The sequence below is a fragment of the Varanus komodoensis genome, unplaced genomic scaffold, assembly GCF_004798865.1.
Source record: "Varanus komodoensis strain SLA01 unplaced genomic scaffold, ASM479886v1 scaffold30, whole genome shotgun sequence".
NCBI lineage: Eukaryota > Metazoa > Chordata > Lepidosauria > Squamata > Varanidae > Varanus > Varanus komodoensis.
In genome coordinates, this window is record NW_025335762.1 from 4,937,111 (window position 1) to 4,964,356 (window position 27,246).

Here is a 27,246-nt window from a genome sequence, read left to right on the forward strand (position 1 = left end):
ACTAGGAGAAAGTGGGATCTTTCCAGTGTCACGCTGAGACTTGGAAATGTGCCTGCTGAGGTGTCTCACTGCATTCTGGGCATATTTTCAAAATTCAGAGACAAGACTTCGTGCCCTTCCATCGAGACAAGGTCACTGGCAAGCACGTGCTTGATCTGGCCACTAAGACTAGCCCAATTCTGTGGATGGTTGTGGCCTTGTTAGGACCTTGAAAAGGGTCTGCCTCTCCTTATTTTGATTCCAGATCATCTCTTCGCTGTGTCTGATAGATCAAAGCTCGTCTGTGAGCTGCTTCTCATGTGGCTGGAGTAACACTGGAAGCCCCCACCTGGAAGAGCAGTTGTTGCTTGCAGGGTCTTGGTTGCCCCAGGGCTGAGAGGGTGAGAAAGAAAGTGCTAATTCTGCGGGGAAAGGGCTGGGTTTTTGTCCCTCACCACGGGAACACTTGAATGCCACCCCAGCCACACATCGGTTGTGGACCAGCAGCTACCCTGCAATGCTTTCCTGATTTTATTTGTACCCCACCCTTCTACCAAAAAATGGCACTCAAGGCATCTTACAGAACCGTTTAAACCTGACACATTAAAATGCAATCAAAACATACCACACTCACACATTTATAAACAGCACCCAGCCAAGCAGCCCCACTTACAGGAAAAATGGGCTCCTAAAGAAAGCAGGTTTTGCTTGCCAGTGGAAGAATACTGAAGCGGAAACAAAACTAGCCTCTCTTGGAAGGAAATTCCATCACTTTGGAGTGTCCCTGGAAAAGGTCCTCTTTCAGCTTGCCAACCAATATGCTCTGATGGCGATAGTCTGGAAAAAGGGACGCCTTCAGAAAATCTTGGGAACTGGTCAGATTTTTGGGTGACTTCCAGGTCCTAACGGATATTTGGCTGTTTTTGGTGCATCTGGAGAATGAGCATAAAAGCTGTCCTAGAAACATGGGTTGGGAGAAGTTACCAGCCTTCACTCCTTGGAGGATAGAGCTTCATGTGTAGCCATCTTCTTCCCCAGAGACAGCCTCTATTTTGGCTTTGCTAGGGACAGGACGTGGCCCTGGCCAGAATGAACATGGGGTCTGCATATCCCACCCTGTTGTTAAAGCTTTGTGCTCTTCCAAGCAGTCTGCAGCATGCCCGGCTGAGCACACATCCTGTGGGGTCCAAGCAGGGCTTTTGAGTGAGCATGTGAAGCATTGGCTTGAGAAATCTGGCCATGCGCTACAACAGAATGCAGGTTTGGATATTCAGAATGGCTGTTTAGATAAACCACAGTGGGCTGTGGTGATCGTGCAGAGCAGATCATGGAAGCCCACCTGGGGTCCTGACTGGAGAAAAAAGCGGGATATACATGTAACCATAATATGTTTTTCATGCCATGCCTCATTTTATAGCTTACAGATTTGGCTATACCTCTCTCAGCAGGGAGAATTCATCTTAAAAGCAGGTGTGTGTGGGGGGGGTGTGTTCCTATGTGTAAAATGCCAGTGCAGTTAACATCCATGGATTGGGACTTTGCACATTAGGATATAACTTTGTATTGGTAGACTAAATCAACTAGATCCTCTTCTCTTGTCCTGGTGAAATGGTCCCATGTGAGCAGATTTCCCGGTGTGGTATCCTCCAGATGAGTTGGACTAGAGCCAGTGGCTGTGTGAACTGGAAGTCATGCAGATTGGATTCTGGCACTTCTGGAAGGCTGTTGGTCAGGCTCTTTGAACCCCAGTCAGCAATTCCAGTGATGTTCTATTATGTGCAGGCAGCACAATGGGTAGGGAAACACACAAATCAGTGAGAAACTTGTAGCCAGCCTAATGGTTGATGTGCTGTACAATTACCTAGCACCACTTGCTTCCTGTGTGCTCCTAGAATGAGCTGTTTTACTTCAGCCTTGTAAATAAACTCGCAAAAGTTTCTAGCCTGCAAACGTTTGTTTTACCAGCTTGCTAAGTGGCTCACATCTTTTCTTCCTCAATGGGGGGTACAGAGAGTGGGTGAGCAGCCTCTTGGCAGACTAGTAAAAACAAAACCCAGCTTTCTCCTAAGTGGAGTGGCAGAGAAGGACTGTGTTGAAGAGTGGGACATGAAATGCATGCATAAATAAAAAATGTAGGTGCCACAACTGAAAAGGCCTTGTCTTTGAGATTCTCTTGAGGCTTTAGAAGCTAGAAGGGAATATTGGATGGGAATATTGTTTATTTGTTTGTTTTAAAGTAACCAGACCCAGGCAGCTTTTATGGGTGAGAACCTGGTCCTTGTGTACAGCCTGGAAACGGTTGGGTGGCCAGTAAGGACTGAATAGGACTAAACTGGTTTGTTGCAGCCAGCAATTGGCTGGCTGGCATTTTGGCAGGTTACTGCAGCACAGATCGGTTTCCACAGGTGCGGCTTTGTCACAACAAACAAAGCTATTGTGGCGCAGTGCCCATGGAAGTTCACTCCACAAAAGCTTGTGCCAAAGTAACGGGTCTTAATCTTTTATGATGGCATACAATTCTTTGTAATTTTGGCCACATGACTGACTGGTTGCTGAATGCAGCTGGTTTTAGAAACAAGCACACAGAAAATCAGGGTGGCAAGAAATAGGCTGGGCCTGGATCTTTCCTGCTGACTTGCTGCTGTGTTGTCAAGGAATGGCAGTCTGCAGTCGTGTCATGCTCGCAGATAGTATTACTTGCACACCTTGGTGAAGACTCGGACCACGTGGGGAGAGAGAAGGTGGCTCCGTCCAAGCTTGGCCCTTTTGTGCTTCAGGCAACTGACACAAAGAAGTCGTGCCTAGAGGAACCCACGTGTGGCGTTGTCCGTCCCAGATGGTGTAGGATGCCGGGCCCGGCTCACTCCCTCAGGAAGTCCACAGCTTCTAAAGGGGACCTTGCTTGTGACATCAGCGGAGCTCCTGAGATGCGTGGTCATGGCCTCCTCAACAAAGCATCGCGGTAGCCTTGGGCAGTAAGAGGAGCCAGTGGGTATGTGGAGATGGGCGCTTGCAATTCCTGCAGTTTTGCCCAGGAGAGTGTGATTCCCCTGCCTCTGCAAACTCTTTCCTGTAGGCAGCAGGCATCCTGTGCTGCCAAGGCATGTACATAGGGCAGTATGGTTGATTTGAATCCCGCCCTTTCCTGCGAGGCTTGCAACCCATGGAAAAATTATCCAGCTCATGAATGCGGTCCAGATTGCAACTTCAGATGTGCCAATAGATGTGCCATGGCCTGTTGTCCCCCTGCCATGCATCTGGCAAATCTGTGGGGCAGGGGACCCCCTAATACTGGCCTTGTGGTGTTTGCTCAGTTCAGAACTTATTGCTAAGCAAGAGCTTTCATGTTTGCAATTAGGTTAGAGGAATTTGCATTAGGAGGAGAGAACTTTGAGCATGGAGCTATGGAGCTTTTCCTTTGAAGAGTGAGCTCTAGGGAGTCTTTGGGTATGGAAACGTTGCTTTAAGGTCATTATCCAAAGCCCACCTCAGTGTTTGCTGTCAGACACAGCAGGTCGGCAGGCATGAAGGATGGGGTCTTTTTGGTTGTAGCCCCTAGGTTTTAAACTCCCTCAAGGTTCTGGGGAGTGCTGGCTATTGGATTTTATTACTGTTCTTTCAGGATGGGCTGAACACTGTTTCAACTGTAGTTATTGTTCTCTGGTTTTGTTACCTCATTGTGTGCAGTTCATTGTGTCTCTGGATCAGAACAGATTTTATTTGGTATGAGGTTTTCCATTGTCTAGAAGGGCACTGTCCTGGGAGGCAGTCTAAGCACCCTTTAAAATAATTTTAAAATGTGCTGCAGAGTTTTTAATGGGTTTATTAAATGAGCACCGCAATGAGGCTGAGGTTGGACACATGTGGTCCTTCTGGTCCTTCCCTTCCTGCTTCGAAAGGGACCTTCGTTCAGCTTTTGTCTAGTGGCGGTGCATCTCACCTAGCATTCTTTTTACCAGCCTTTCCCGAACTGGGGCAGTCCAGATGTTTTGGACTGCAACTCCCAGCATTCCTGCTCATTAGCTGCTTTGATTTAGGATACAGAAGCTGAAGTCCAAAGCGATGGGAAGGCACCAGGATGGGCTGCTTAATTCATATCCTGAGTCTGAGCCTGTTCCATATCAGGCAGATTTCAGGGAGGGAAACCCCATCCTTCTCCAAGGCAAGACATGTGCGCTCCGACTGATCTGGGACCACTCCCCTCTCTTTGTTCGGTGCCTCACTGCTGTTATCTTAGAACAACCTTCTACCTATTTGAAAAGGATCGCTGCATTCCTCTGTCATCCTTCCCACCGCCTTGTTTATTTTTTGAAAAGCATATTGAAAATGTTTGCCTGCCAGCCCATTTGCAATAGATTCAGAGGCAAACAGCAAATCTATCAATAAATATTTGAGTAACTTTAACAGTCACAGGAGGCAGCCAGAAAAGCCAAATGTTACTCTTGCTTGCTGTGGAGTGGGCAGATTTTGGGCTTGTGGGATTTATCTTATCTAAATACATACATACATACATAAAAACTGTGCATTCTCCCAGCTGGAATGTGGAACAAAATAGTGTCTTGGGTGTGGCTGGAATGAGTTGCAATGTAATGGGTGGCAGAACTGCTTACATTCTGCCTTCTGGGAGGCGTACGCAGGGATGAGATGCCTCCAAAAGCCAGGTCTGCATTCGAGAAACTACCTACCTGAGTTAGACTCTACTGCAGAATTCCAAAACCAGTCAGCAGCACTGCACAAAGACTCGCTCAAAGACAACCAGCCTATGCACTGATTTATTTGCTATATTCCATGCACCTTTTTCCTGCATGGAATTCAAAGAGGCTTGCAAAATGCTCTTCTGTCTGAGCCTTACAACGACCTGGTGAGGAAGGCTAGGCTGAGAATCTGTGACTGGTCCAGAGTCACTCTGTGACCTTCAGGCCAAGTGGAGCGAGAAGCCACATCTTCTGAGTTCCAGTCGAGCACTGTAGCCCCTAGGACACAACCGTTCCTCATCTGTAAAATAAGAAAATAATTGGCGTTTAAGCTCAGTTTAACAAATGTACATCTGCCTTGCTGTGATTGAATTGTTGGGGACTTGGAAATCCTCATGTTTCTTCAGCTTATGATCCGGAGATCTGTATTACGACTCAAACTACTTTCTCCCCGCCTTGAGTTTACAACAAAGAGCATGAACAGGCTGACCTGCACAATAGGCTTAAAAAACAAAACAAAACAAAACCTGGAATCGTGAGATCCACCAGAGTCTGGTGCAACAGCCAAATGCAGCCCCAAAATTTGTTTGAGGCAACAGGGTTGCATTGACAGCCCTCCATAAGGGTCTGACTCCTTCCGTGTGAAGGGTCCTTCCACAATAAAGGAGCAGCGTGGGGTGAAGGTTAGGATCTTGGTCTGGGACTCAGGCGATCCGGGTTATAGTCCCCTTTTGACCATGACATTCTCTGGGTGAGTGTAGACCAGTCTCTGACTCTCAGCCCAGCCTATCTCACAGGGGTGTTGTGAGGATAACTTGGAGAGGAAGGGGGTCTTATGTAAGCTGCATTCCTCCAAAGGATGATGGGTAGGTTGTAAATAAAGCAATGAAATAAAATAAAATGGTAAAGTTGTCTTCATTTTCAGCAGTGATTTTGTTGCTGCTGTTACTAAATGCTCTTGTGAACTGGAGAGCTTTGGCTGTTGAGCCCGATAGACATAGTATTGCTACTGCTGCTACTAAAAATGCCCCTTTTGCAAATCCCCTTTTTACAGTATAGAAAAGAAATGTGCCTTCTTTACAACAGAGATTCCAAGACGGTGTTCGTTGGCTGTATTGCTGATACAATTTCAACGTTTGTTTCTTACCACCGTAAACATTTTCATTTACATGAAATCTAATCCTTTAGGTTTCCTACCTTTCTCCCTCTCCAGCTAAAGTGACTGACTCTGCATTTGTTTTCACTGGAATAGACAGTAGCTGCAACGAAGGGAGATGGTATCTGCTCAATTGAATCCTTTCTAGAATCGAACTGAAAGGGTTTGTTTGTGTTGTAAGCTCCATGGCAACAGACTATGGTCAGTTTCCTTGACAGCCTTTGACTGGAAACAGGCCAAGTGATGACTTGAACTTCTTTGGGTGTCTTTAGGAAGTGAAGTTTTCAGCTTAAACTGAAAGCAAGTCTTTCTGGGGAATGATTAATTTGCCTTCTCTAAAATGGTGTGCATCTCTTTAGAGTAGCCAAATCTTTGACAAGTTTTATTTTCATTGAGTTTGGGTGTGGCTTAAGAAAACAGGTGAACAAATCTCGTAAACGTAGCCTCCTTTTTTTTAAAAAAAACCAGAGTGTATGTGTTTACAGCTTCCTTATTGAAGGCTAAATTGATGAAAAACATCTGCCTTCTCGTTTGAAGAGTAATTTTATCTTTCTAGTTGAAAGTACAGTAGATGACTTGTTTATCTGGAACACTCTTTGAATAATTCAAATATAGCTCTCCCCCAAACTCTGCTTTTTAATCTGGCATCGCACATCGTCATCCAATAATTGTCTGATGTTTCTCTGTTTCAGAGTGATCGCCTTTTGATCAAGGGTGGTAAAATAGTTAACGATGACCAGTCTTTCTATGCAGATATTTACATGGAAGATGGATTAATAAAGTAAGTACCCAGAAATTTTGTTTTTCTAGTGGGAACATACGAGGGGTCTTCAAAAAGATTCCACACTTTATATTTTACATATTTTTTGCTGATGGCATTAAAAAGTTGGTATGGAAAACTGGAAAAATGCATCGGAAAGGAAGGTGACTTTGTAGAAAAGTGATGCGCTTTGTTTTTTTAAATTCTTCATAAATGGAGTTTTAAAAAAGTGTGGGAACTCCTTGAAGACCTCTCATATATTGGAAATGTCAGATCCTATAAAATAAGCTGTGACTTAGCCACATGGCAGAGTTTAGGGCAGGAGTGTTGGGGAGTTCTTCAGATGTTGTCCTGCAGTTTGCGTCAGTTCTCACTGGTCCTGCCAGTGCTAGGAAGTGGTGGACTTTTTGGCCTGACGGCATCTGGAGGCTACATGTTTCCCATCACTGGTGCAGGAAAAACAAATGACGAGAATGCTGTAAGGCTGCAGTCCTCTGCATGCAGATTTGGGAGTAAATGCCGCTGAGTTCAGTGGGGTTTCTTGCAGCATAACCATGCAGAAGACTGTACTTAGCACAGGCAGATTCCAAAGTGCTGCTTAAGGTTTGACTGCGTGGCTGCACCGTAACCAACGATGGTTACACAAATGCCTGTGCTCTGTGAATAATGTTTTCAAGCATCCCCGCACACCAGGGGTGTGTAATCTCCTTTCAGCACAAGGCGCTGGGTCTGCCTCCCAGTGATAGATGAGGCGAGATGCAAAAGGCACATATCTGAAGTCCAAAGTATATTAGCACCTTTGAGTTTTGAGGCCTGAGACTTAGGAGAAAGCAGCCTCTGAGAGCGCCTCTAAAATGGAGCTGGGCTCTCGGGCTAGAAGATCATTTGCAGCTCTGTTTGCAAGCTGTGCCAACACAAGCAAGGAATGGGCCACTCCTCTTGCATCCCGACCTGACATGCAAGAACCCAGCTTGGCCCCTATTCCTATGGCTTTAAAAAGGAGTTCGAACAAATTCTGGAGGAGGAGTTTATTAGTGGCTCCAGGACTGGGATGCCAAATATTTGCTCTTGCACTGGGGTAGGCACTTCCCCACTAGTATAGATTGATTCGTCTTGCAGCGTTCCCTTCACTGCTGAATGTGTGTGTGTGAGTGTCCTGTTTCTTTTTTAATGCTCTCTTGTGTTTTCTGCAAACTTAGCCACCTTATCTACACCAGGCATGCACAGCTTAATTTCTAGGTGAAGAAATCAATGTTCACATTGCCTCTACTTCTGCTGAAACCTATCCCACACTCCAAAACCTGCCCTCTTTTGAAGACCCTTGGGGAAGTGTAGGATCCAGCTGCATAAATTAAATGGGGAGTTAAGGCTGCATGGAATGTAGTCCAGCCGGTGGGGCAACGTGGAAAGCACCATCCGTTCTGCCTCTCACACACACATACACTCTCTTCATCTCAATATGAGGAAAAAATCCCGTAATGATTCTGGGTCTCTCATCAGTTCTAACTTAATCCAGCCTCAGGTTTTCACTTTTGTTGTGGCCTGCTGGTGAAATGTGTTCTTCCTTGATTGTTAATCTATCACAGGTGATGATACAGTCAAGCCTTTTGTATTTGAGAGGAAGTGTGTATGGCACCTGTTTGGTTTGGGACCATCTGGCACTGTTGGGGGGTGAATTAACCTTGACCTCCTACCAGTTTTCCTCCACAAATCCCCCCATTCCCAAATGGAGGTTTCAAAAAGATGGGGAAACGCTATATTGGCATCATTGAGGCCCTCTCTGATATCTATCTATTTATCTATGGCTGGGTGTAGTGAAGGGGAGATTCTGTTCTTCCATTCTGTTGTGTGTATGTTTCAATCTTCATTGAATCGTGTGCACTTAGTCCAGTGTGATAAAAATGCAAAGACTCATTTTCATGCTATGCAAAAGAACGTTTTCACTTCTTTGCCTGTAGTTAAGTCTTGCTCCTACGACAACATATTTCACTGGATCTTTCCCCCTTCCCACAGGCTGCACTCCTTTGATCAGATATTTGAGATTGTCTGATGTAATGTAAAGTGGTACTTAATTTCTGAGTACAGAATTACCGTTTTGGTGTAGAGTGGAGTTGTGCAGTTCTGGGGTGGGGTGGGGTGGGGTGGGGGACTGGAAATGAGGAAAAGTCTTTTTTTCTGATTTTCTTTTCTGTAAAAAAACTCCTTCCCCCATTTTTCCATGAAAAGGGTCGTCAGATGTATAATTGCAGCCCACCTCAAATCCATTGACTTCCGTCTGTATCTGCATTAGATTTTGAGACTTTGCATGCCTCCAGCGCCTTCTGACATAATAACTCTTCCGGAGTTCTTGGAATCAAAAATTACTGTGGGGAGGAGAGAGGATGGAGGAGGGCCGCACATGGACCGTTGCCTGTCTTGGCAACACGTCCTTTGCATCTGTTTTGTAACTCCAAATGCAGAGTTGGAGGCCATGGTGACAAAGACATAATTGATGATAATGTGCCATATGCAGCTTCATTTAAAAACAGCAGCAGCATCAAAGCCCTTAAAATGAGTGCTTGCTCTGCAGCAGAAATTTGGTAGTAACCATATGTCTAGATTGCGAGTGCTTTTCACACGAATGGTTTCATGGAGGCCTTTCCAGAATGGCTTCAAGCTCAAACTCAACCACTTTTCAGCTGAGGAGCTGTGCAGAGGACCTTCTGGGACCTTCATGTTCAGCAGTAGATGATGCCAGAGCACAAACTGGGCAGAGCCAAACTCAAAGGTAGGTGTGGCTAACACCACACCGTATCCTAGGCACGGGCATTATAGCCCATGTGCATCACATCCAAGTGTTAGCATGGCTCACAGATTAATTCAAACATTTTCCGCCCGGTGACTCTAAAACGATAAATTTGCTCCAAGCAAGGAAGATCGGATTGATGGAATATTCAACGGGATAGCACACATTTGCTGAAAATGAAAGTTTTTACTCGCAGTGCCATTTCAGTTCCTTCTTTGAGAGTCATGCTGCATGGAAACAAAGGGTGTGTTTGGACAAACCAAGCAACTCTCCCCCTACCCCCAGTGCTTCAGGAATCCTTAGCTCAGTATAAGTTCACTTCTTCGTGGTCTCTCTGCATCACACCTGGGCACCTGCGCAGAACTGATCGTTGGGAAGCTTCTATAGCTAAGCTTTCAATGGGCAGGAGCCCTTCTGCTTCCTGTTCCCACTGGTAGCTTGGAGAGAGTCTCCTGCTTGTCCCTTCCGGTCCTTTTCGACTGCTGTCATACCTAGATCGGGAATTGCTTCTCTCCTACCACTTTAGTATTTACTTATTTATTTAGACGACTTATATGCCGCCCCCTTCGCATATGCCTCGGGGCGGCTTCCAATCATAAATAAATTCCATATACAAATGCATAAAAAAGTGGAGACATCCTGGCAAAATTTTAAAATCAATAACATCAATAAATAACATTAACAATTAAAATAATGTTTAAATAAAAAGGTCTTGGCCTGGTGCCGAAAAGCAAATAACGACGGCGCCAGGTGGACCTCTCTGGGGAGCGCGTTCCATAGGTGGGGCGCCACCGCAGAGAAGGCCCTGCGGGTACTCACCCTCCTAATATCTTTCACGGAGGGCTCTCGGAGAAGGGCCTCTGCCGCCGTTCTCAAGGGGCGGGAGGGCATATATGGACGCAAGCGCTCCTTTAGGTAACCAGGTCCCAAGCCATTGAGGGCTTTATAGGTCATCACCAACACCTTGCATTGGGCCCAGACTTAAATGGGGAGCCAGTGAAGCTGACGGAGGACTGGGGTTATATGAGCACAACGCCCAGTCCCCGTCAGCAACCTGGCAGCTCTGTTTTGCACCAATTGAATTATCTGGACCGTCTTCAAGGGCGACCCCACGTAGAGTGCGTTACAGAAGTCTAATCGGGAAGTTACCAATGCGTGAGTCACTGTCGCCAGGCAGTCGTTCTCCAGGTAGGGGCGCAGCTGATGGATCAGCCGAAGCTGAAGGAAAGCGCTCCTCGCCACCGCTGTCACCTGAGCTTCCAATGTCAGCTCTGGGTCGAGGAGCACTCCCAAGCTGCGGACCCTGTCCTTAAGAGGGAGTGCAACCCCATTCAGGACAAGGTCAAGGTCCCCCACCCCGAAGCCCGACCCACCTACCAACAGGACCTCCATCTTGTCTGGACTGAGCTTCAGTTAGTATCCAGTATTCTTTTTCTCCCATTTTCTCACTTCCTTGTTAGAACATTCTTTCTCCCCTTTTTCTCTTCCTTCGATGAGCCTGTTTCACCCTTGTTACTATTTAAAAAATTCTTGCAAAAAGAAGAATATTTTTACCTACTTTTCTATCCACTGCTCCTCGTGTCCTCTTCTGAGTTGCCCTTGTCTTTTTCCTCTCCTTTTTCGCCTTCCTTGTCTCCTGCAATGGCATCTTTGGCAGCTTTTCAGAGCTGTACTGCCCGCAGTAGCAGGCTGCCTCCTTCTGACGGCTGTTCCCTGCGCCTTCTTTGTCTGGGCAAGGGACACGTGGAGTCCATGAAGGAGACCTGGAGACATGGGGTGGGTCAGCTCAAGGCTTAACTCAGGAGGAAGGCCCTCCAGGCCTTGAACGCCTTCAGAATTCCACAGGAGCATCTTTCTACTTCGGTGGCTAGAGAATCCCCAGCTGAGCCATAACCACCATGATGGCTCCATCTGTCAGGCAACCATGGGGCCAGGAAACCCAAAAAGCACTCCAGGAAGGTGGCTGCTGCTGCCATGCTCACACAAATGCCGTGTGAGTCCCCGTTGACCAGTGACCTTGACCATCTGGTCCCAATCACCTGCTGACCAATCACAGTCCTTGGTGGTGAGGGAGGGAAGCCTGGAGTGAGAACCACCAGGTCACTCGATTGCCAGTTGCCCTGGACTTTGGCACCTAGGAGGCTGCACTCCCACGAACTGACCCTGACGCCCTTGGTGACCAGCTCACCTCCCCACCTCCTGGGCACTCTCATGAGACTAATGCCACCATGGCTGGAGAATGGCCTTGTGCTTGCCAAACTGGCTTCAAAGCTACACTCAGGTGCCAGGAGGTGCTGTGACCGATCCTGCTCTCTCGTCGTTGGCTGGGCCCAGGCCTCTGACTGGTTGCCCTCATCCTTTCACTCCAGAGTTGAGTCGGGTTCATCCAGGGATGATGGCCACGGCCCCCAGTACCAGGTCAGTGCCGAGCCTAGACCACAAGCGATCAGATGCTGGGTGCTGCAGGCACCGGGGTGAGACTTGGAAGCTTGAGCTGGCGTCGACCCTCAACACCAGACCGATCGCAGGAGCGCTCCGTGCCGGTTGATCATGCGATGTGCCTGTTGGGTGGCTTCACAAGGCAACTGCGCATGATCTCATCCCTGGGACTGAAAGTCTCCAACTGTGAAGCCACCATGGCCCAACACCAGTTATTTTTATAGACAAAATGTCTGGCAGCCCCCATTCCTTGGCATCTGCTCCATACCAAGCCCTGATGCTGGGCCCCTGCACCAGGCCACCACCCGTCCTCAGTGGCAGAGCAGCCTGGGGTTTGGTATTGAAGGGAGGCCAGCCACCATTGCCAAGTTGACGCTGGGCCTTGGTACCTGGTTGGCACCTGGTACAGTGGATCTTGAGGCCCTGGGGTCAAGAACTCCATTGCCATCATCCAGCTTAGAGGACTTTGCATTGGATCTGTAGTCAGTAATTTTGTGGTCCTCATTGCAACTGTCCCTGGATTCAGCCGTGTCCACTCAAGACCCAGTGACTGCTGCAGGGGGATGTTTCTTGGGGCAAGTGCTCAGGATGGCCTTGGACCAAAGACTGAGCAACCACAGGACCAGGTTGCTGACCCAGCCTTTGGTGACCTGAGCTCTGAGGACCTGGCACTGGGGGGATCCCGTTTTGCCCACCCTGCTCCGCACAGCCAAACACTTGTGGAAGTCTCCTGCTGCATATCCAGGAGCTGGAGTTGACATCGTGGCTGCTGGGAAAGGATGTCCCATTTCAATCTCAGCACCTGAAACTGGATTCCGTGTTTGTCGAGTAGGCCCGGGATGTCACAGTGGGAGCGCTCCCTGCCGGTTGATCATGCGACATGCCGGTTGGATGGGTTCCCAAGGCAGCTGTGCATGATCTCATCCCTGGGACTGAAAGTCTCCAACTGTGAAGCCATCATGGCCCAACACCAGTTACTTTTATGAGACAAATAAGGTCAGGGGCATATTTGAGTACCTGCTGGACGACTTCAAGGACACGTCGCGCCTCCTCCACACTGCGGCCTCCAAGTTCCAGATTGCCACAGCCAGTCACCCACGTGGCCTGCTGTGCAAAGGCCATGATGGGCACAGTGGCCAAACACAGATATGCCTGGCTGCTGGTCAGCTGGTCTTTCTCAGGAGGTGCGCTTCTGCATTGAGGACCTCCCCTTTGATGGGAAGGGTCTCTTCAGTGCACCAACAGACAATGGAAGGACTCCATCCAGACAGCAAGGTTGATGGCCAGGCACCTGGGGTTCCAGCAGCCCACATCTAGGCCACGTAAGTGGTTTGGGACCTCGTACCCCCAACCACACAGGTGACACACACCAAACATCCCCACAGCCTCTTACCTGATTCCTCCCTGCATGGAGACATCAGACTCGTGGGTCATGTCCATCATGGGAGGAGACCACTGGATCAAGTTCAACACCCTTCTCTCGGTTCTATAAGAGGCAGATTGAGAGAGTCCACTCCAACTTCTCCAGAGGTGTTTGCTCTCAATACTTACGCCACCAAAGTGGGGTGGGGGACTTAGACTGATCCAAGACCACAGAGGCGTCAGTGAGTTTATCATGCTGAGGAAATCCTTCCTGTACTGCAGCAGATAGGCCACAATTACAGCCATTTTCTTTGCTTCCCAATCGGGGAGGAGACATTCCCGTTCTCAGTCTTTCCAGTTGGCTGGGGAGCACCCTGCAAGCCCAGGGGTCATGGGATCACAGAGAGGCCAGCAAACACGCCAACTTTCTGTGGATGCTGACCGTCTGCAAGGCATTGATTTCCTTCCAGTCCAGATTGCCACGGACTACATGCTGTTCTGTATCAGCGCGCAGGGAGGCAAACGGTTCATTCCACCAGACTGGCCCTCAACATCTGGGGCTGGTGCGTCACCAGGGACAGCACAATCCCAGCAAGCCACGTGGTAGGCAAGAGCAACATTCTTCTTGTTGTTGTGAGCCGCCCCGAGGCTTCGTTGCGATGGGGGCGGCATAGAAATGTTTTAAATAAACAAACAAACATTCTGGCAGATGGCCTCCACCACGCAACTCTCAGTCTGCACGAGTGGCAGCTGAATGAGGCGGCCGTCCAAAACCTCTGCAAGAAATGGGGATGCCATTAGTGGACCTCTTTGCCATGGCCCACAACGTGACGTGCCCCCCGTTCTGCTCCTGGGCTCCCTGGGAACTGCCTTTCTTCTCCAGTGGTGCAGGACCCTGTGCCACACATTTCTACCTAACCCTCAGGGTGATTGCTTTTCCCCAGGATAGATGGGATGGACTGCATCCTCCTCACCCCGTGGTGGCTAGGCAACCATGCTTGACCCAGCTTCTTCAGCTTTCCTGGGGGGAACTTCATCCGTCTCCTGCATTCCCAGGACCTGGTCTCACAGGACTAACTCTTCACCCTAGTGTCCGAACCTTGTTTCTCATGGCCTGGAGAATCACCCTCCAGAGCAGGGGGCTCCCTGACAGCCAAAGCCATGTTCATACCAGGCATGGCACTTAAGCTGTCCACAAGGATGTCCAGCTTGGCAAAGCAGAACACCTTCACAGCCTTCTCACACCAGGAAGTGTTTGATCCTTTGTGGTCACCACTGAGCAGATCCTGTCATTTTTGTAGATCTGCTTCTAGAAAGGTCTAAAGCCCTCCTTGATATGTGTGTACCTGCCAGACTTCTCTTTTCACCCTACAACTGGAGGACCATCAGTTTGTGCACTTCCCCTGTTGTGCAGATTCCTGAGCCTCACCCCCAGCATCTGACCTTGCACCCCAGCATGGAACCTCTTTGTGATGCTAAAGGCTCTCCCGGAAAGAAGCGTCAGGTCCCGGGCTGCAGCTGATCTGCACCTCCCCTCCAGGAAGGTGGCCTTCTTGGGGATGGCCACCTCCGTCCGCGGTGCCAGCGAGAAGCGCCAAACATTTTTCAGGCACTGCTGGCTGGATGTCTGTGCAAGGACAGAGTGTTCCTTTCTCCGGGCAGTCCTCTCCTCCGTTCTCCAGTGACAACAGCATCCCTCTGTCCTTCACCAGTCACCTCTGTGTGTGACGCACAGAGACCACAGAGAAGAGCGGCAGGCCGCTTACCTTTAATTACCGTTCTTTTGAGTGGTCCTCTTTGCGCTCACACAACCTCTTGCTGCTGTACCTTTGACGCCAGGTGCAGCCCCCTCACTCACCACGGGCGCTGTGGCTGGACTGGGTGCATGATTTCTCCTCCCTTCGGTTCTGAGACAGTTGAAGAGGAACTGAGGGGGTGGTGGGGGGGGAGCCTCTCCCCACACTTCCCTGGAACAGGGAGGGAGAAACTCCCTCCCAGTGGACACTTCGCTATGGACACTTCCCCATGATAGGGTCTGCACAGGCACAAAGCCCGTATGTGTGAATGCACAGGTGACCACTCCGAGAACGACAATCACAGGTAAGCAACCTGCCTCTCTCCCTCTCACCAAGCTGGTGAAGAGGGCTTCTCTTGCTGAGCCTGCAGCTTGGTTTGTAAAATTAGGAACAAGCCCCGATCAGAAAATCCTGGGTCTCGTGTGCTTTTCCTTGGGTGGAGTTTCTTCTCCCGCTGGCGGCACTGACTGGGAGTTTGCAGAGGATGGCACAGAAGCATCTACTTCAGGGTTGTGTGTGCGTGTCCATGGCCTGCGTGCTCCATCTTGTCAGCCCGTTCTCTCTCTCTCTCTCTCTCCCTCCTGCCTTTGGTTCTTAAGTCTCCTGGCAAGAGAGAGCATCTCACCGCCTTCCAGAAATGTTGGCCGTTAATACCCAACAACCCTGACTGTTGCCTGTGCTGGCTCCAGCTGAAGGCAGTCATAGGCCCGCAACTTCTGGAGGGCTGCAAGTTGCCCACACCTTCATTATCATGCCGCGGGGCTGTTTGTCATTTCAAGGGGAGTGTTTCTGCTGAACGAGGCCTTCCTCAAGACAGGGCAGTTCTGCTGCAGGTAGCGCTGTAGCTCACAGCCGGACGCAACCTCCTCTTTGGGGCTTTTCCGGCCACGCATCTCTGTTGGGTTATAGAAGTGGTTGCAGGCACAGCAGAGGTATGAAAGAGCTGGTTCTTATGCCCTGTGGGTGGCACTGGTGGCTCAAAGCAGCGGTGGTTCACAGGGCCTTGTGGCCTGCCGCATGACCGGAATATTCTAGAAAAGTAGAAAGGGAGCTGCATCACATGCAGAACTGTAGGCACCCTGGACATGGGTTTGATGCTGACCTTGCAGTTTGAGTGCAACTCTGCCTAAAACATCTTTTCTCAGGCAAATAGGAGAAAACCTGATTGTTCCAGGGGGAGTGAAGACCATTGAAGCTCACGGACGGATGGTGATCCCTGGAGGAATTGATGTCCACACTCGCTTCCAGATGCCTGACCAGGGGATGACCTCTTCCGATGACTTCTTCCAAGGGACGAAAGCGGCCCTGGCTGGAGGCACCACCATGATCAGTAAGTTCTCTATAAAATCTAAATGTGATAGATGAAATTACAGGGGACTTCAGTTCTTGTGACATACAAGAAGAAAGCGAGTTTGTGGCTTCTTGGACACTGAGGGAAGTACCTGGTTGAGACAAAGATGACCCTAGAAAGGGGTGCTTCAGATGCAGAAATGCACTAACACAACCTCGCCTTTAGAAAGGAGGGGAAAAACATGAGCAAAAAATGACTCCTTGGAGACTGCCAAGATTCTTCCGAAAGAGTTCTGTCAGGGCTGTACCACTTGTGACTGCTGTTGCAAGTTCACGTGATCAAACATTTCTCCCTGCCCGTAAATAAATACATTCTACAACAGAGAGAGCTAGCAGTGGGAAAGGTTCAATCAGAATGTCTTTCCCCTCTCCTGCTAGTTTTCTGCATGCAGGGATTTCCCTTTCCCTTATTCAAGGACATTCATACATGGGGGTCCCACAGGTAGTTTGAGGAAGTCCATCCCAGGTGAAGGCCGGTCAGAGAAATGTGTTCTGGGAGAGGACCAGAACAGTGTCTCTTGCCATGTTTCCGTGTTTTTCATGTTATGGTGGGGAATCGGAGGGTTTTACATCTTACTGTGCTGAATGGGTGCCCAAGAAGAGTCTGTACACCCCAAATGGTAGGTGATTGGGAAACTGTATAGCAGTTTGAATGGGTAAAGGCATGGGACAAGGAAACCGCAAGCTGTGCTTCTCTTCCAGAATGGGGAGATATGAGCAATAAAATAAAAACAAATTAAATAGCTGAAATCCCTCCACCCCACTCCTCCCTGTAATGTTGAAATGCAGGGGATGAGGTCTTCACTTCAGGCCTAGCCTGCTAGAGCGCAAGTTGGACCCTTCTAGCCATTGGTCCCAAATTATACACTGTTCCTCCTTTGCCTCTTTGATTCCTTCACCTCAGGGTGATTAGCTGATTAACCTGTTGCTTTTTATAGACTTCCTGGTGCTTGTCTCTCGTAGAAGTGTGAAATGTACTCTCAGGAGCTGGGGCAGCAGCTGGGTTGCTGCAGTCAAAAAAGACTTCTGGAGCACAGAAGTGCGATCCATTAAGTTAACGCCCAGCGTGCAGCTAATTTTTTTAATGCCTTCCAGGTATCCAGATACATAAATAGTTCTGCATCTGCAGAATTTAAGCAAACAAAACTGAGTACATTGGCCTTTGGGTACTGCCAAAAGCATTGCAAGATGTGTGTTTCCGTAGCATTTGGAATTAATTAAGAAAACTGGAAGAACATATGCAGATTTGCATAATTCTCCCCTGCTCCATTTTATACTTGCCTTCATTACAACACGTACAGTAGCAGATAACCACTTTTTAAAATGCAACTCCACATACTAATCACTGGAATATATATATTTTTTAATTCCAGACTTCAGTAATATGTTCCTAGCTTGCATCTGCTTGGGTTTTACAAGATGCACCCTTTGCAATCTTGTTTTTTTAATTGTAGAGACTACTGTGGATGTTTTTATCTCGGGAGCACTGACATCTCAAACTGTTCCTCTCTTCCTTCCTTTCACAATGTTGGAGAGAAAAGGATCTGTTGGTATTCCATATCTTGAACTGCACCGCCCTCTTGCCTGCCATTAGTTTCTTTCAGAGCAATTATAGTGACTTAAAATTACAGCTCGCTGTGACATGCTCCCCTGGCAGCCAGTTGCTTCTGCACTTAATGCCTGTGACTTAAAACCACAAACAGAGACCTGGAATCTCCTCTTTTATCTTCATCAAATTGGATTCCTGCTGGAGGTGAAAAAGCTGTCTTCCTCTGGAGGCAAGAGCCAGGAGTTTGACATCCATGGCTTTGGAAGGAGTGCAGAACTGGGCCAACTCCCAGTTACTGCAGGTCCTTGGGAAGACACTCTGGGGGGCTCCCCTCCCGGGCTCCCATCTCCTGCCGCTTCCGCTCACCCCCACTGTTGTTTGGGCCAGAGGAGAGGCAGGGGACAAACAGGTTGTGGTAGCCAAGAGAAGTGCTAGTGGACTCTTCTAGGGAAGGGGCTGCTGGGATGTATAGATGGTTCTGTGCAAGGGGCTCCTCTGGGCATTCCGGCCTCCGTTATTGTGATTTTCCTTCAGTCAGAAGTGAGCAATGGCTCAAAACCTGGTTTGACCAGGAGATCAAATAAGCTTTCCACACTCCCAGCTTCTGCTTGTTTGTCCGGTTTGTATTTTGTCCCCTGTTCATTTTTGCTTTGGGCCTCACCCAGCACTGAAATGCAGCCCCTGGAAGCTTCCGTGTAATGGAATTTGGTCCATGGCCTGAAAGTGTTTCTTCATTTCTCCACTATTTTATTTATTAATCACCTATCTACTTCATATGTTTATATCCCATCTTTTTCCCCTTCCAAGATATGCGGGCGTGGTGAGGCGAGTCCAAAACCTCTGAAGCGGGCCAGACAAACGGGCACGGCAGGCTGGATCCGGCCCGCGGGTCGTAGTTTGAGGACTCATGTTGTAGTATATGGTGCACACTTTTAACATCGTCCTGCTGATTAAAAGTCAGGATTTATTCTTCCCTTGGAATAGACATCGCATTTAAAATTCCTGAAATGGCCCTTACATGAGGACAAATGAGGCAGATTGCAGTAAAGATGGACTCATCGGGCAACACCTGGGGAATTTGTCTGCAAAAGGGCATGAGTCTGCCGGCGGGTTGCACCGCATGTTACAAGCGGGAAGGTTGGGTGAGGGTTGTCGGGCCGCGAAGGGTTGTGGGGCTGCGAAGGGTTGTGGGGCCAGGGCGGACAAGCACCTCCATTCTGACCCTGCCAAGTATTGTAGATCCCCTGATGAGGCCAAACTATGGATCAGACACAGTGGTTCGCTACCAAGAAAGTGGCCCTTTTGGTACTGGCCCCTCTTCTTTGGAATTCCTTCCCCAGATTTTTGAAGTGCCTTAGCAGCACAGGCAATTACGGTTCTTTTCAGCAAAGCCTTATTTATGGTTTTATTCTTCTAAGCTTGTTTATTTTTCAGTGTTTCATTTGATTCTATTGTTTTGTTGTTCTGTGGGTATTCCAACTGCATGCTACATATATTGCTTTGAACTTGTAGTAGAAAAGCAGCAACTACATTTTTTAGATAAATAAAATGAAACTTTATTGCTCCATTCTTGCATCAAATGTTCCTGCTAATCTATAAAAACATGTATCATTTAACTTGCATGTGTATGTTCCATAACCCAATTCATTTTCATAATCTGCAGAATGAAAGTACTTGGACACTTGCAAATTTAGAGAAATGAACGTGCAAAGGGCTTTCGTTGCCATTTTGTTTGAGAGGAAGGAGACTAGAGAACTAGAAAAAAGGTTGTAGCCCAAATGTGTGAAGAATTGCATCTGGCAGACATAATCTCCTGGTTTTTGTTAGCTTTTCCCCCAGTCCGCAAGGTTGAAATGCCTCTGATAAGGCTTAGCTTTTGGCAGAAAGGGCCTAAATACGCTTGGGATTTTGTGCGCTTGGTCCCACCCCCTTCCTTCTAGCTCTGCCCTCCACTGCAATGTGGCTCCCCAAAACTGAGCTTGGCCTTCGTGGTGGAAGAGCCTTTGTGTTGTGCAGCATCCCCTGCTCTGATTGATGGGGGCTTATGGAGGTTTTGGATGGCCTGAATGTCTGAGTCCTTTTCATCTGGAAGAACCAGGAACCGAAGATGGGAACTCGCGTGTGCAGTGCTGTCAAGGCAGCGATGGGCCTTTTTGATTCCCCACCCAGACTCCAGTTTGTTCTGTAAGGTTTCAAAATAGGTGTGATGGATTATGTAAATTGGGTTCTGTCCCAGTTATGGCAATGAAATGCAAATTATTGCATTCACGGAGATGCCATGCCAAGGAGCAGTGACATTCCAGCTTATGCATAGTTCTGTTATTGGTCATATATTGACGAAGTTGACTGTAGATGATGGAAGTCTCTTTCTCTCCCTGTTCCCACGGCAGGATAAGGGAACCTGTGACCTTTCATATATTGTTGGACTCCAGATCCTCTCAGCTGCAGCCAGTATGGAAGGAGAAATCGGGGATTGTAGTCCATTAACATTTGGAGGGTCACGAGGTCCTTAATTTTTGTTCCCATTGATAAAATTCTGCAAAAAGCCCCAGTACTAATATTGATAGGATTGTATTGCATGGGGATCATTACTGGTGCATTGGAGGAAAAAAGCACAATGTACAGGAAGAAACTTGCTGCAGCGAATTGCACAATTCCATCAGGATCACTACTTTTCTGCCAGTGTTTTCCTCAGTGCACAGATCCCCAATATGTACATTGTAAATGTCCCAGAGAACCTCATCTATTGGGTGGCATAGAAAACAAATAATAAAATGAATAAAGGAATTAACATATGACACACTTGATCTACTAGAATATATAATGCTGCGTTCAAAATTGGAAATATAAAAAGGATTCTTAATCATTTGGTTCAATTTGTTGTTATTTATTAAAATAATGTATAAGTTACTTTTCTGCAGACCAGGGTCTTTCAATTGCATTACAAAAGAAAGAGCAATATAGGCAATGAAACAATATTTTAAACAAGCCCAGTAATACAGAAATCCACCAGAATCCACCAAATGCCAAATAAAACATTTAGGAACCAAAACCCAGATGTTTGGGGACCTCTGGGGAGGAGAATGTAAGAAGCATCTCTCGGCTCAATCCTGAATAGCACCAAGAATATCCTTCCAAAATAGAAGGTGATCTTTGGATTAAACTCAGAACAGTAGTTAAGCACCAGGTTGGTCACCACAGGTGCACAGCGATTGCGTGGAGGCGAATGACTGGCTTGGCAGAACAGGGAGGCCACCCTCTCTTTCCTTTGTGCCTGGCCCAGAGCCCACATGGGCTTCTAGAGGAGGGAATCCACATGTTCTGCATCCTCTGTAAAAAGGCAGTTTCTCGTCCCTCCTCTGCCATTCCATAGCAGGCTCCTGCGAAAGTTTTTAGCAGGCGAATCTTCCTTATGGGTTTATTTACAAGGCTGATTCCTTGTCGCTTTGGCTTTGGTGACGCTCCCCAGCTAGTCCTTCCTCCTTCCTAACTCCAGGGTCTTTGGGGCATCCGACCCTGATAATGCAGTTCTAATAAAGGAAACCATGTATTGTCTCTAGGTTTTTTTCTGTAGCTGTTCCTGCCTCCTTCAAAAATACCCAGTGGTGTTTTTCTGGCTGGTGCAATTTTATGGAATAATGCTGGGATCCTTTCCTAGATGAAAGCATTAATACAGCGGCCTGCTGTGTAGCTTGCCAATTAGCACAGAAAGAAACAGCTATTGATCCTTCTACCTTTTTCCCTTTCCCTTTCTTTTCTCCCTTTGCCCTCTTTTGCGTCTGAGCACACCGATAGGATTTATTAGGTCTTTTGTCTTTGGGTCGTCCTGCCCCCAAAAGCAGGAAACAAAAGATTAGCACATGAGACCCAACCATGTATTTCCAGTGTGCTTCCTTGAGTTTCTTGCGGTTGCACTTCTGCATCAGCTGCTGCATCTTGCAAGCATCTGCTGGTCTTGCTGAAACCTGTCTGGACTACAAACAGCATTCGAAAATAGGGCCTGGGGCCGAATGAGATTTGCTACTGTTGAGGTTTGCCTCAAAATTGAAATGAGATTTGAACTTCAAAGCGCGACTGCTTTGAAAACTGCTCTGCACCTATCCTGAGAGATTAAGATGTTTTAAATAGAATGGTAGCAGCAAACCAGGACTGGAACAATTGTTGATTTTATCACTGAATATACTTTTTGAAATACCTGGATAATCTTTGTACGGCCTCCTCTTCTTCCCGCGTCTTTTGACCTTCCTGCAGATAACTTGCACACGCAGGCTGCATCTCTCTCTCACCTCCATCCCAGCAAACTGTCTGTCTCTCTGCTACTGATAAAACACTGGATATTTATGCTCATGGGCTTTGACATATGTTATATCCACATGTTAGGAGCTCTTTGCCTACTGTGTGTCTATCTAATCAACACTAAGACTTGCACAATCAGCACTAGACAGAACTGGGTTTTGCCCAAACCCTGACAAATCGATTTCCCAAACTCTGAGTCAGGGAGAAAATTGTGAGCTGCTTCGCATAGCTATGGACCCACATTTAAGCACCATGTGCACAAGCTGGAACAAGCCAGGGTTCTCCCATGTGCCTTCACTTGCTGCTAGGAGGAGGAGGAGTTTGGATGTGTTTGCTTTACTGCTCATCATCTGCAGCTTTTATCTTTCAGAAGGATTGGCTGTACAGTTTAAAACAAGCCACACCTAAAGGGTGGTTGCTGAAGCTGGCTTGTTTAAAATAACCCTGGTTAATGTTAACCGCACTTCTGGGTTGGGGTGATACAGCTATCTCTGTCTGATCAAATGTGGAAGCGGAAGGTTCTGTACTTCTCCCGGCTGCATGTAGGAGAAAGGAGCAGTGGGAAGTGTTGTAATTGGAAGGGTTGCTTGGAATTGTTCTGTCTTGGGATTGCTATGATAAGAACAGCCTGGCACAACCTCCATCTGGTGTTGGACTGCAACTCCCGTGGTCCCAACCATCTACCATGTTGACTGAGGTTCACAAGAATAGTGGTCCCAGGCACCTGCAGGACAGTCCGCTACCTGTGCTGTTAAACTCTGGGTTAGCATAGTCGTGGGGAACATGTGGTCCTGAAGAAGCTGGGCTACCGCTCTCAGCATTCCTTACCATTGGCTGTGCTGTCTGAGGCTGATGGGAATTGGAATAAAACATCTGGAGAACCACAGGTCTAGTATGCTGTGTAAACATGAGCTATATTTCTGACCATGCTTGGGAAAGTAATCTTATTTATGCAAATTTGAATGCATCCATTCATATCTGCATAAATAAATGAAAGTATAAATAAATATTCCGGGAGTGGTCAACCTTCTTTGATCCAGGAACCAAACTCAGTTGTAGGAAAGCTCTGGTAGCCCAAATTCCAGGGCTGAAGCTGAAATGCCAGCATATTTGAGATTAACGCTCTTACTGCTGCTAGCTAAATTTTAGGGGAGGCAGTTCCCTCTTTAGAATGGGGGAAAATTATGCAAATTTGAGAAATGCCCAAATAGGTGGTGGTTGGGGAAATGGGGGGATAGGGACTGTGGAACACCTGGAAGAGATTTTCCCAATGGGTTTTGGAAAATGCAAATCCCATTTTAGCCTTGTTGAACACCATCTCCTTGAACACCCTGATTGCAGAGGGATAGTAAGGAATGGAGAAGGAGCATCTCAGCCTTGGAGAAACTGGGATGAGGACGCTTGAGAACGTCTTTGTTAGCTTGCCTGGCCCCTCTGAAGCGGCACTGCTTTCATGTGTATCATCTCAGGAAGATAGGAAACAGCCTCCTACTCCATCGGCTCCTTTGTCCATCTAGATCAGTAGTACTGACTCTGACTGGCAGCAGCCTTTTCGACTTTTCAGACAGGAACTTTTCCTGCCTTACCTGGAGATGCTGTTAATCAAACCTTTGACCTCCATGCACAGCATGTGTGAACTACCATGAAACTATGAACACTTCCTTAAAGGAGTAGAGTCTTTTTGAAGTGGTGGATTGTGTCCGATCATGTGCCACTGTGGCTGATCATTTGCTTGTAGCTCCATGGCTGTTTCTTTCGCATCCGGTAAATACTTCTTCCTGGCAGTGGAAAGGGGGGCTGAGTTTTAGTGATGGCTCTGCTTTTTGTGGCACACTGCCTCAATGCCTCTTGCTATGCAGAGGTTTTTAAATTCTATAATGAATAAAGTAATCTTACAATCTAAAGCAAGGAAGGGAACTAGAGGTGATGGATACATCTCGTGGGAACAAATTGCATTGTTTAACTACATGTTTTGAGAAACATACTTTTTAACTCTTCAAGAAGAGTGGTGAGATGCTGACCAATAGCAGACCAGACTGGTTTGGAAAAAGCACAGTATAAAATCTAATTTAGGTGTATTTTGGAGGCGAGTGCTTTTGCCTCTGGCAGCCGTTTTGGAGGGCCAGTCCTGCTCAGCATGCCTTCCTGCCTTATAATCATTAACAGAGGGCAAAAAGATTGAATGAAATTTGCTTGTCGGTAAGGAGGCAATGCTTTGTTTCGCTTTGCTAAGCCAACAACCGATGACGGCTTTCCCTTCGGCCTTGTTTTGAGCAGATGCATCTAGATGGCTGACCTAGATATTTCCTTTCACCCCGTTTTCACCTCCGACTGCCCCCAAATCTGACAAGAAGGATTTGGCATCTTTTCAGGAGGATCAACCACTGTTAAGTGCTTTGTACGATATTATGTAAAATCCCCCCCCCCCCCGGCAAACTCCTATTATAGAAGTCTCTTCCAGGCCAGAGTATCCTTCCCCAAGCTGGTGCTATCCGGATGTTTGGAACTATTTGGCTACACCTCCTAGCATTCCTAGCCATTTTCTAGTTTCCCGTGGGCTGATAGGAGTTGAAGGCAAGAACACCTGGACAGGACAATTCTGATACACTTTGCTTCAGCACCGCATCTACCACTTGCAGAGCAGCTTGCGCAGTACGGCATTTCCTGCCCATGTATCCCAAACACCCACCAGATTTGCTGATGAGTGGAGTCGCAAGCTGCAGTGCTGCGGGTCAGAATAGTGTTTAGACTGGCCCCTTGTGGGAGATCTCACACAGGGCACTGGAACAGTAACGAACTCCGTCGTCCTTCTGGCATTCATCATGTTGCGCTAGCAGAAACTTTGCAGAAGAGGGAGGATTCAGCGACGGTGCTGCTGGCGCAAGTGGAACTGATCGTTAGGTTTGCAGAATCTATTCAGCAACTGAGTAGTGTTATGTTTGCAAAAACTGTTCTGGAATTACTCTTGTGCCACTGCTGCACACCCCGCTTCAGTGGGACGCCGTGCAAGCAACTGCACAGTGAAACTGTTTGCATGAGTGGTTGTGTAACAGACGGATTCTGCAGAGCTTTGCTTGTGCTTTCTGCATTTCCGGGCTGTGTCCTGGGAGACTGAGAATCTCTCCGCAGAAATTCTGCTTGGCCCTTGTGATCGATTGATTGATTTAGAGTATTTGTGTGCCGTCCCATCGCACAGCCTCGGGACGGCTTGCATGATTCACTGTTGAGACTACGGCCCTTTTGGAAGTCCACCTCCCTCTGGCTGGCTTGTGCATCTGAGGAAAAGCACTGCTTGTATCTTGGAATGGATTGATGGAAAAGTAGGAAGGATGGAGCAGTGAAGACACGAAACGGGAGAACACTGCTCTCTGGCAGTGCTTCGCTTCCAAACCTGTTTTAATAACCCAGTGTGGGTTTGGGGCATGGGGAGCTACGCAGCTGTGTGCTCCAAAACTTCTTGTTGTGGGAATTCAGTGAACCTCCTTGTGTGAGCTTAAGAAACATGATAAACTGTCTTACATCAGACTACTCTCCAGCCCCAGGACGTTTCTGATGGCAGCATTTTGGAGAATTGCTCAGCTGCAAACAGTGTTTAGAGGAAAGTGTGTGGGTCCAGAGGAAGGGCATGGCCTGCTAGGGAACCCTGGAGTGCTGGAATTGGTCTGCAGGTGGGCTGGGTTTTGCCTGCAGGACTTTGAATCCCCGCAGCATTTGCTTCTCTGTAAGTGGCTTGAACTTGCTCTCTTCTGTATTCAAAGCAAATTCTCTCCTGTTGCATTACAGGCTTCCCTGGAAGAATGGAAAAGGCCGTGTTAATGGTAGATCTAAAAAGATCTGCACAGGATTCTGACTCAGCTTCTGGCAGGAGAAAGTGGAACTCTTTCTGGGGTAACTTTGGAACTTAGATGTTAGGGCAAACTGCACTGCAAGAATAAAAAATAAATCCATGGTTGCCTGGGAACATGCAAATGGTTCTTCCCAGTCTCTTTTGAGTTGCCCCAGCAGTGGCTGATGAGCGCATCTTGGGGTTGCTAAGCACCCACAATACACTTTCCCCCCTTCCTCCCACAACGCTCATAGCATCTGTTGAATCTGGGTTGCTGTGGACTGGCAGCGTCATCCTTTCTGGGCAACATGATGTGAACATTGGCATTTGCTTTCTTTCTCTCCGAGTGTGTTTATTGCAAAGCTATTTTACCGTTGACTCTGGGTGCAGTTGCCAGCTTCTTTTCCAAAGGGCTCCCTTTGGTTTTCAGATTTATATCTGTTTGAGCTGCTGCACATGGTTTCTCTTTTTTTCTTTTTTATAAATAGACATCAACTGCTGAGTTGGCTGAAGAATACTGCTTAATCCCTTGATGGTTCCTTAAAAAAATGTAGCTTTTATTTAAATGGTCCCTCGAGATGCATAACCTAATTGGAAGCATACAAAAACAAGAGCGAGAATGAATCTGGGCTTTTTTGTCCCCCTCCAGCAATATGGCTATTTTTATTATTTGGAAGCTGGAAAGAATAACTAATAGTCTGGGGGAGCCCTTTTGGATGCAAGGCTGTCTATTGTTTAATGTTATTTGATCTGGGTTTAATTTCTTGCTTTTTGATTTTGGAACTGGTTGCCAGCGACTCGGTATGATAGCAGCTCCCGCTGAAGTTACTCCGGCGTTACAGTGCTTGTCTCTCTCAGGCCAGGATGCATTGCTGAATCCCCCCCCCCCCCGCCCCCATCTCCCTGAATCACATCCTGCTCCTTTGAAAGGAGAAACTGATGCACTGCATCTAGCAGACAGAACGAGCCAGATCATTGTTTTGTCTCCTTGGATTCATTTAGAATGAGGAAGAGAACAAACCATCACATCTGCAGTCGGTTTGTCACGGCATGGCATCCTCCCACATCGGGATGGCGTTTTAAGCCATTCGCCTGAAGTTTTAGTTCTCCGAGGAGGCATGAAGCAGGTTGGTAGCGGGGGCTGTCTAGTTTAGAAAGAGGAAGTGAAGTTGCAGATATGCCGTGAGCACATGTGGTGGTTTTACTTTCTGCGGGTTGGTGGCAAAGCAGCAGCGGGAATGTTAATCACAGTGA

At 47.6% G+C, this 27,246-nt stretch overlaps 1 protein-coding gene across 2 annotated transcripts in view; it reads left to right on the forward strand.

The window, feature by feature from the left end:
- DPYSL2 (dihydropyrimidinase like 2) overlaps positions 1-27,246 on the forward strand; it is an 83,889-nt gene that overhangs the window by 18,776 nt on the left and 37,867 nt on the right. For both annotated transcript variants that reach the window (XM_044437646.1, XM_044437647.1), the window contains exons 2-3: positions 6,522-6,610; positions 16,117-16,301. In XM_044437646.1, the coding sequence (XP_044293581.1) occupies positions 6,522-6,610; positions 16,117-16,301 (274 nt within the window). The remainder of the gene's footprint in view (positions 1-6,521; positions 6,611-16,116; positions 16,302-27,246) is intronic.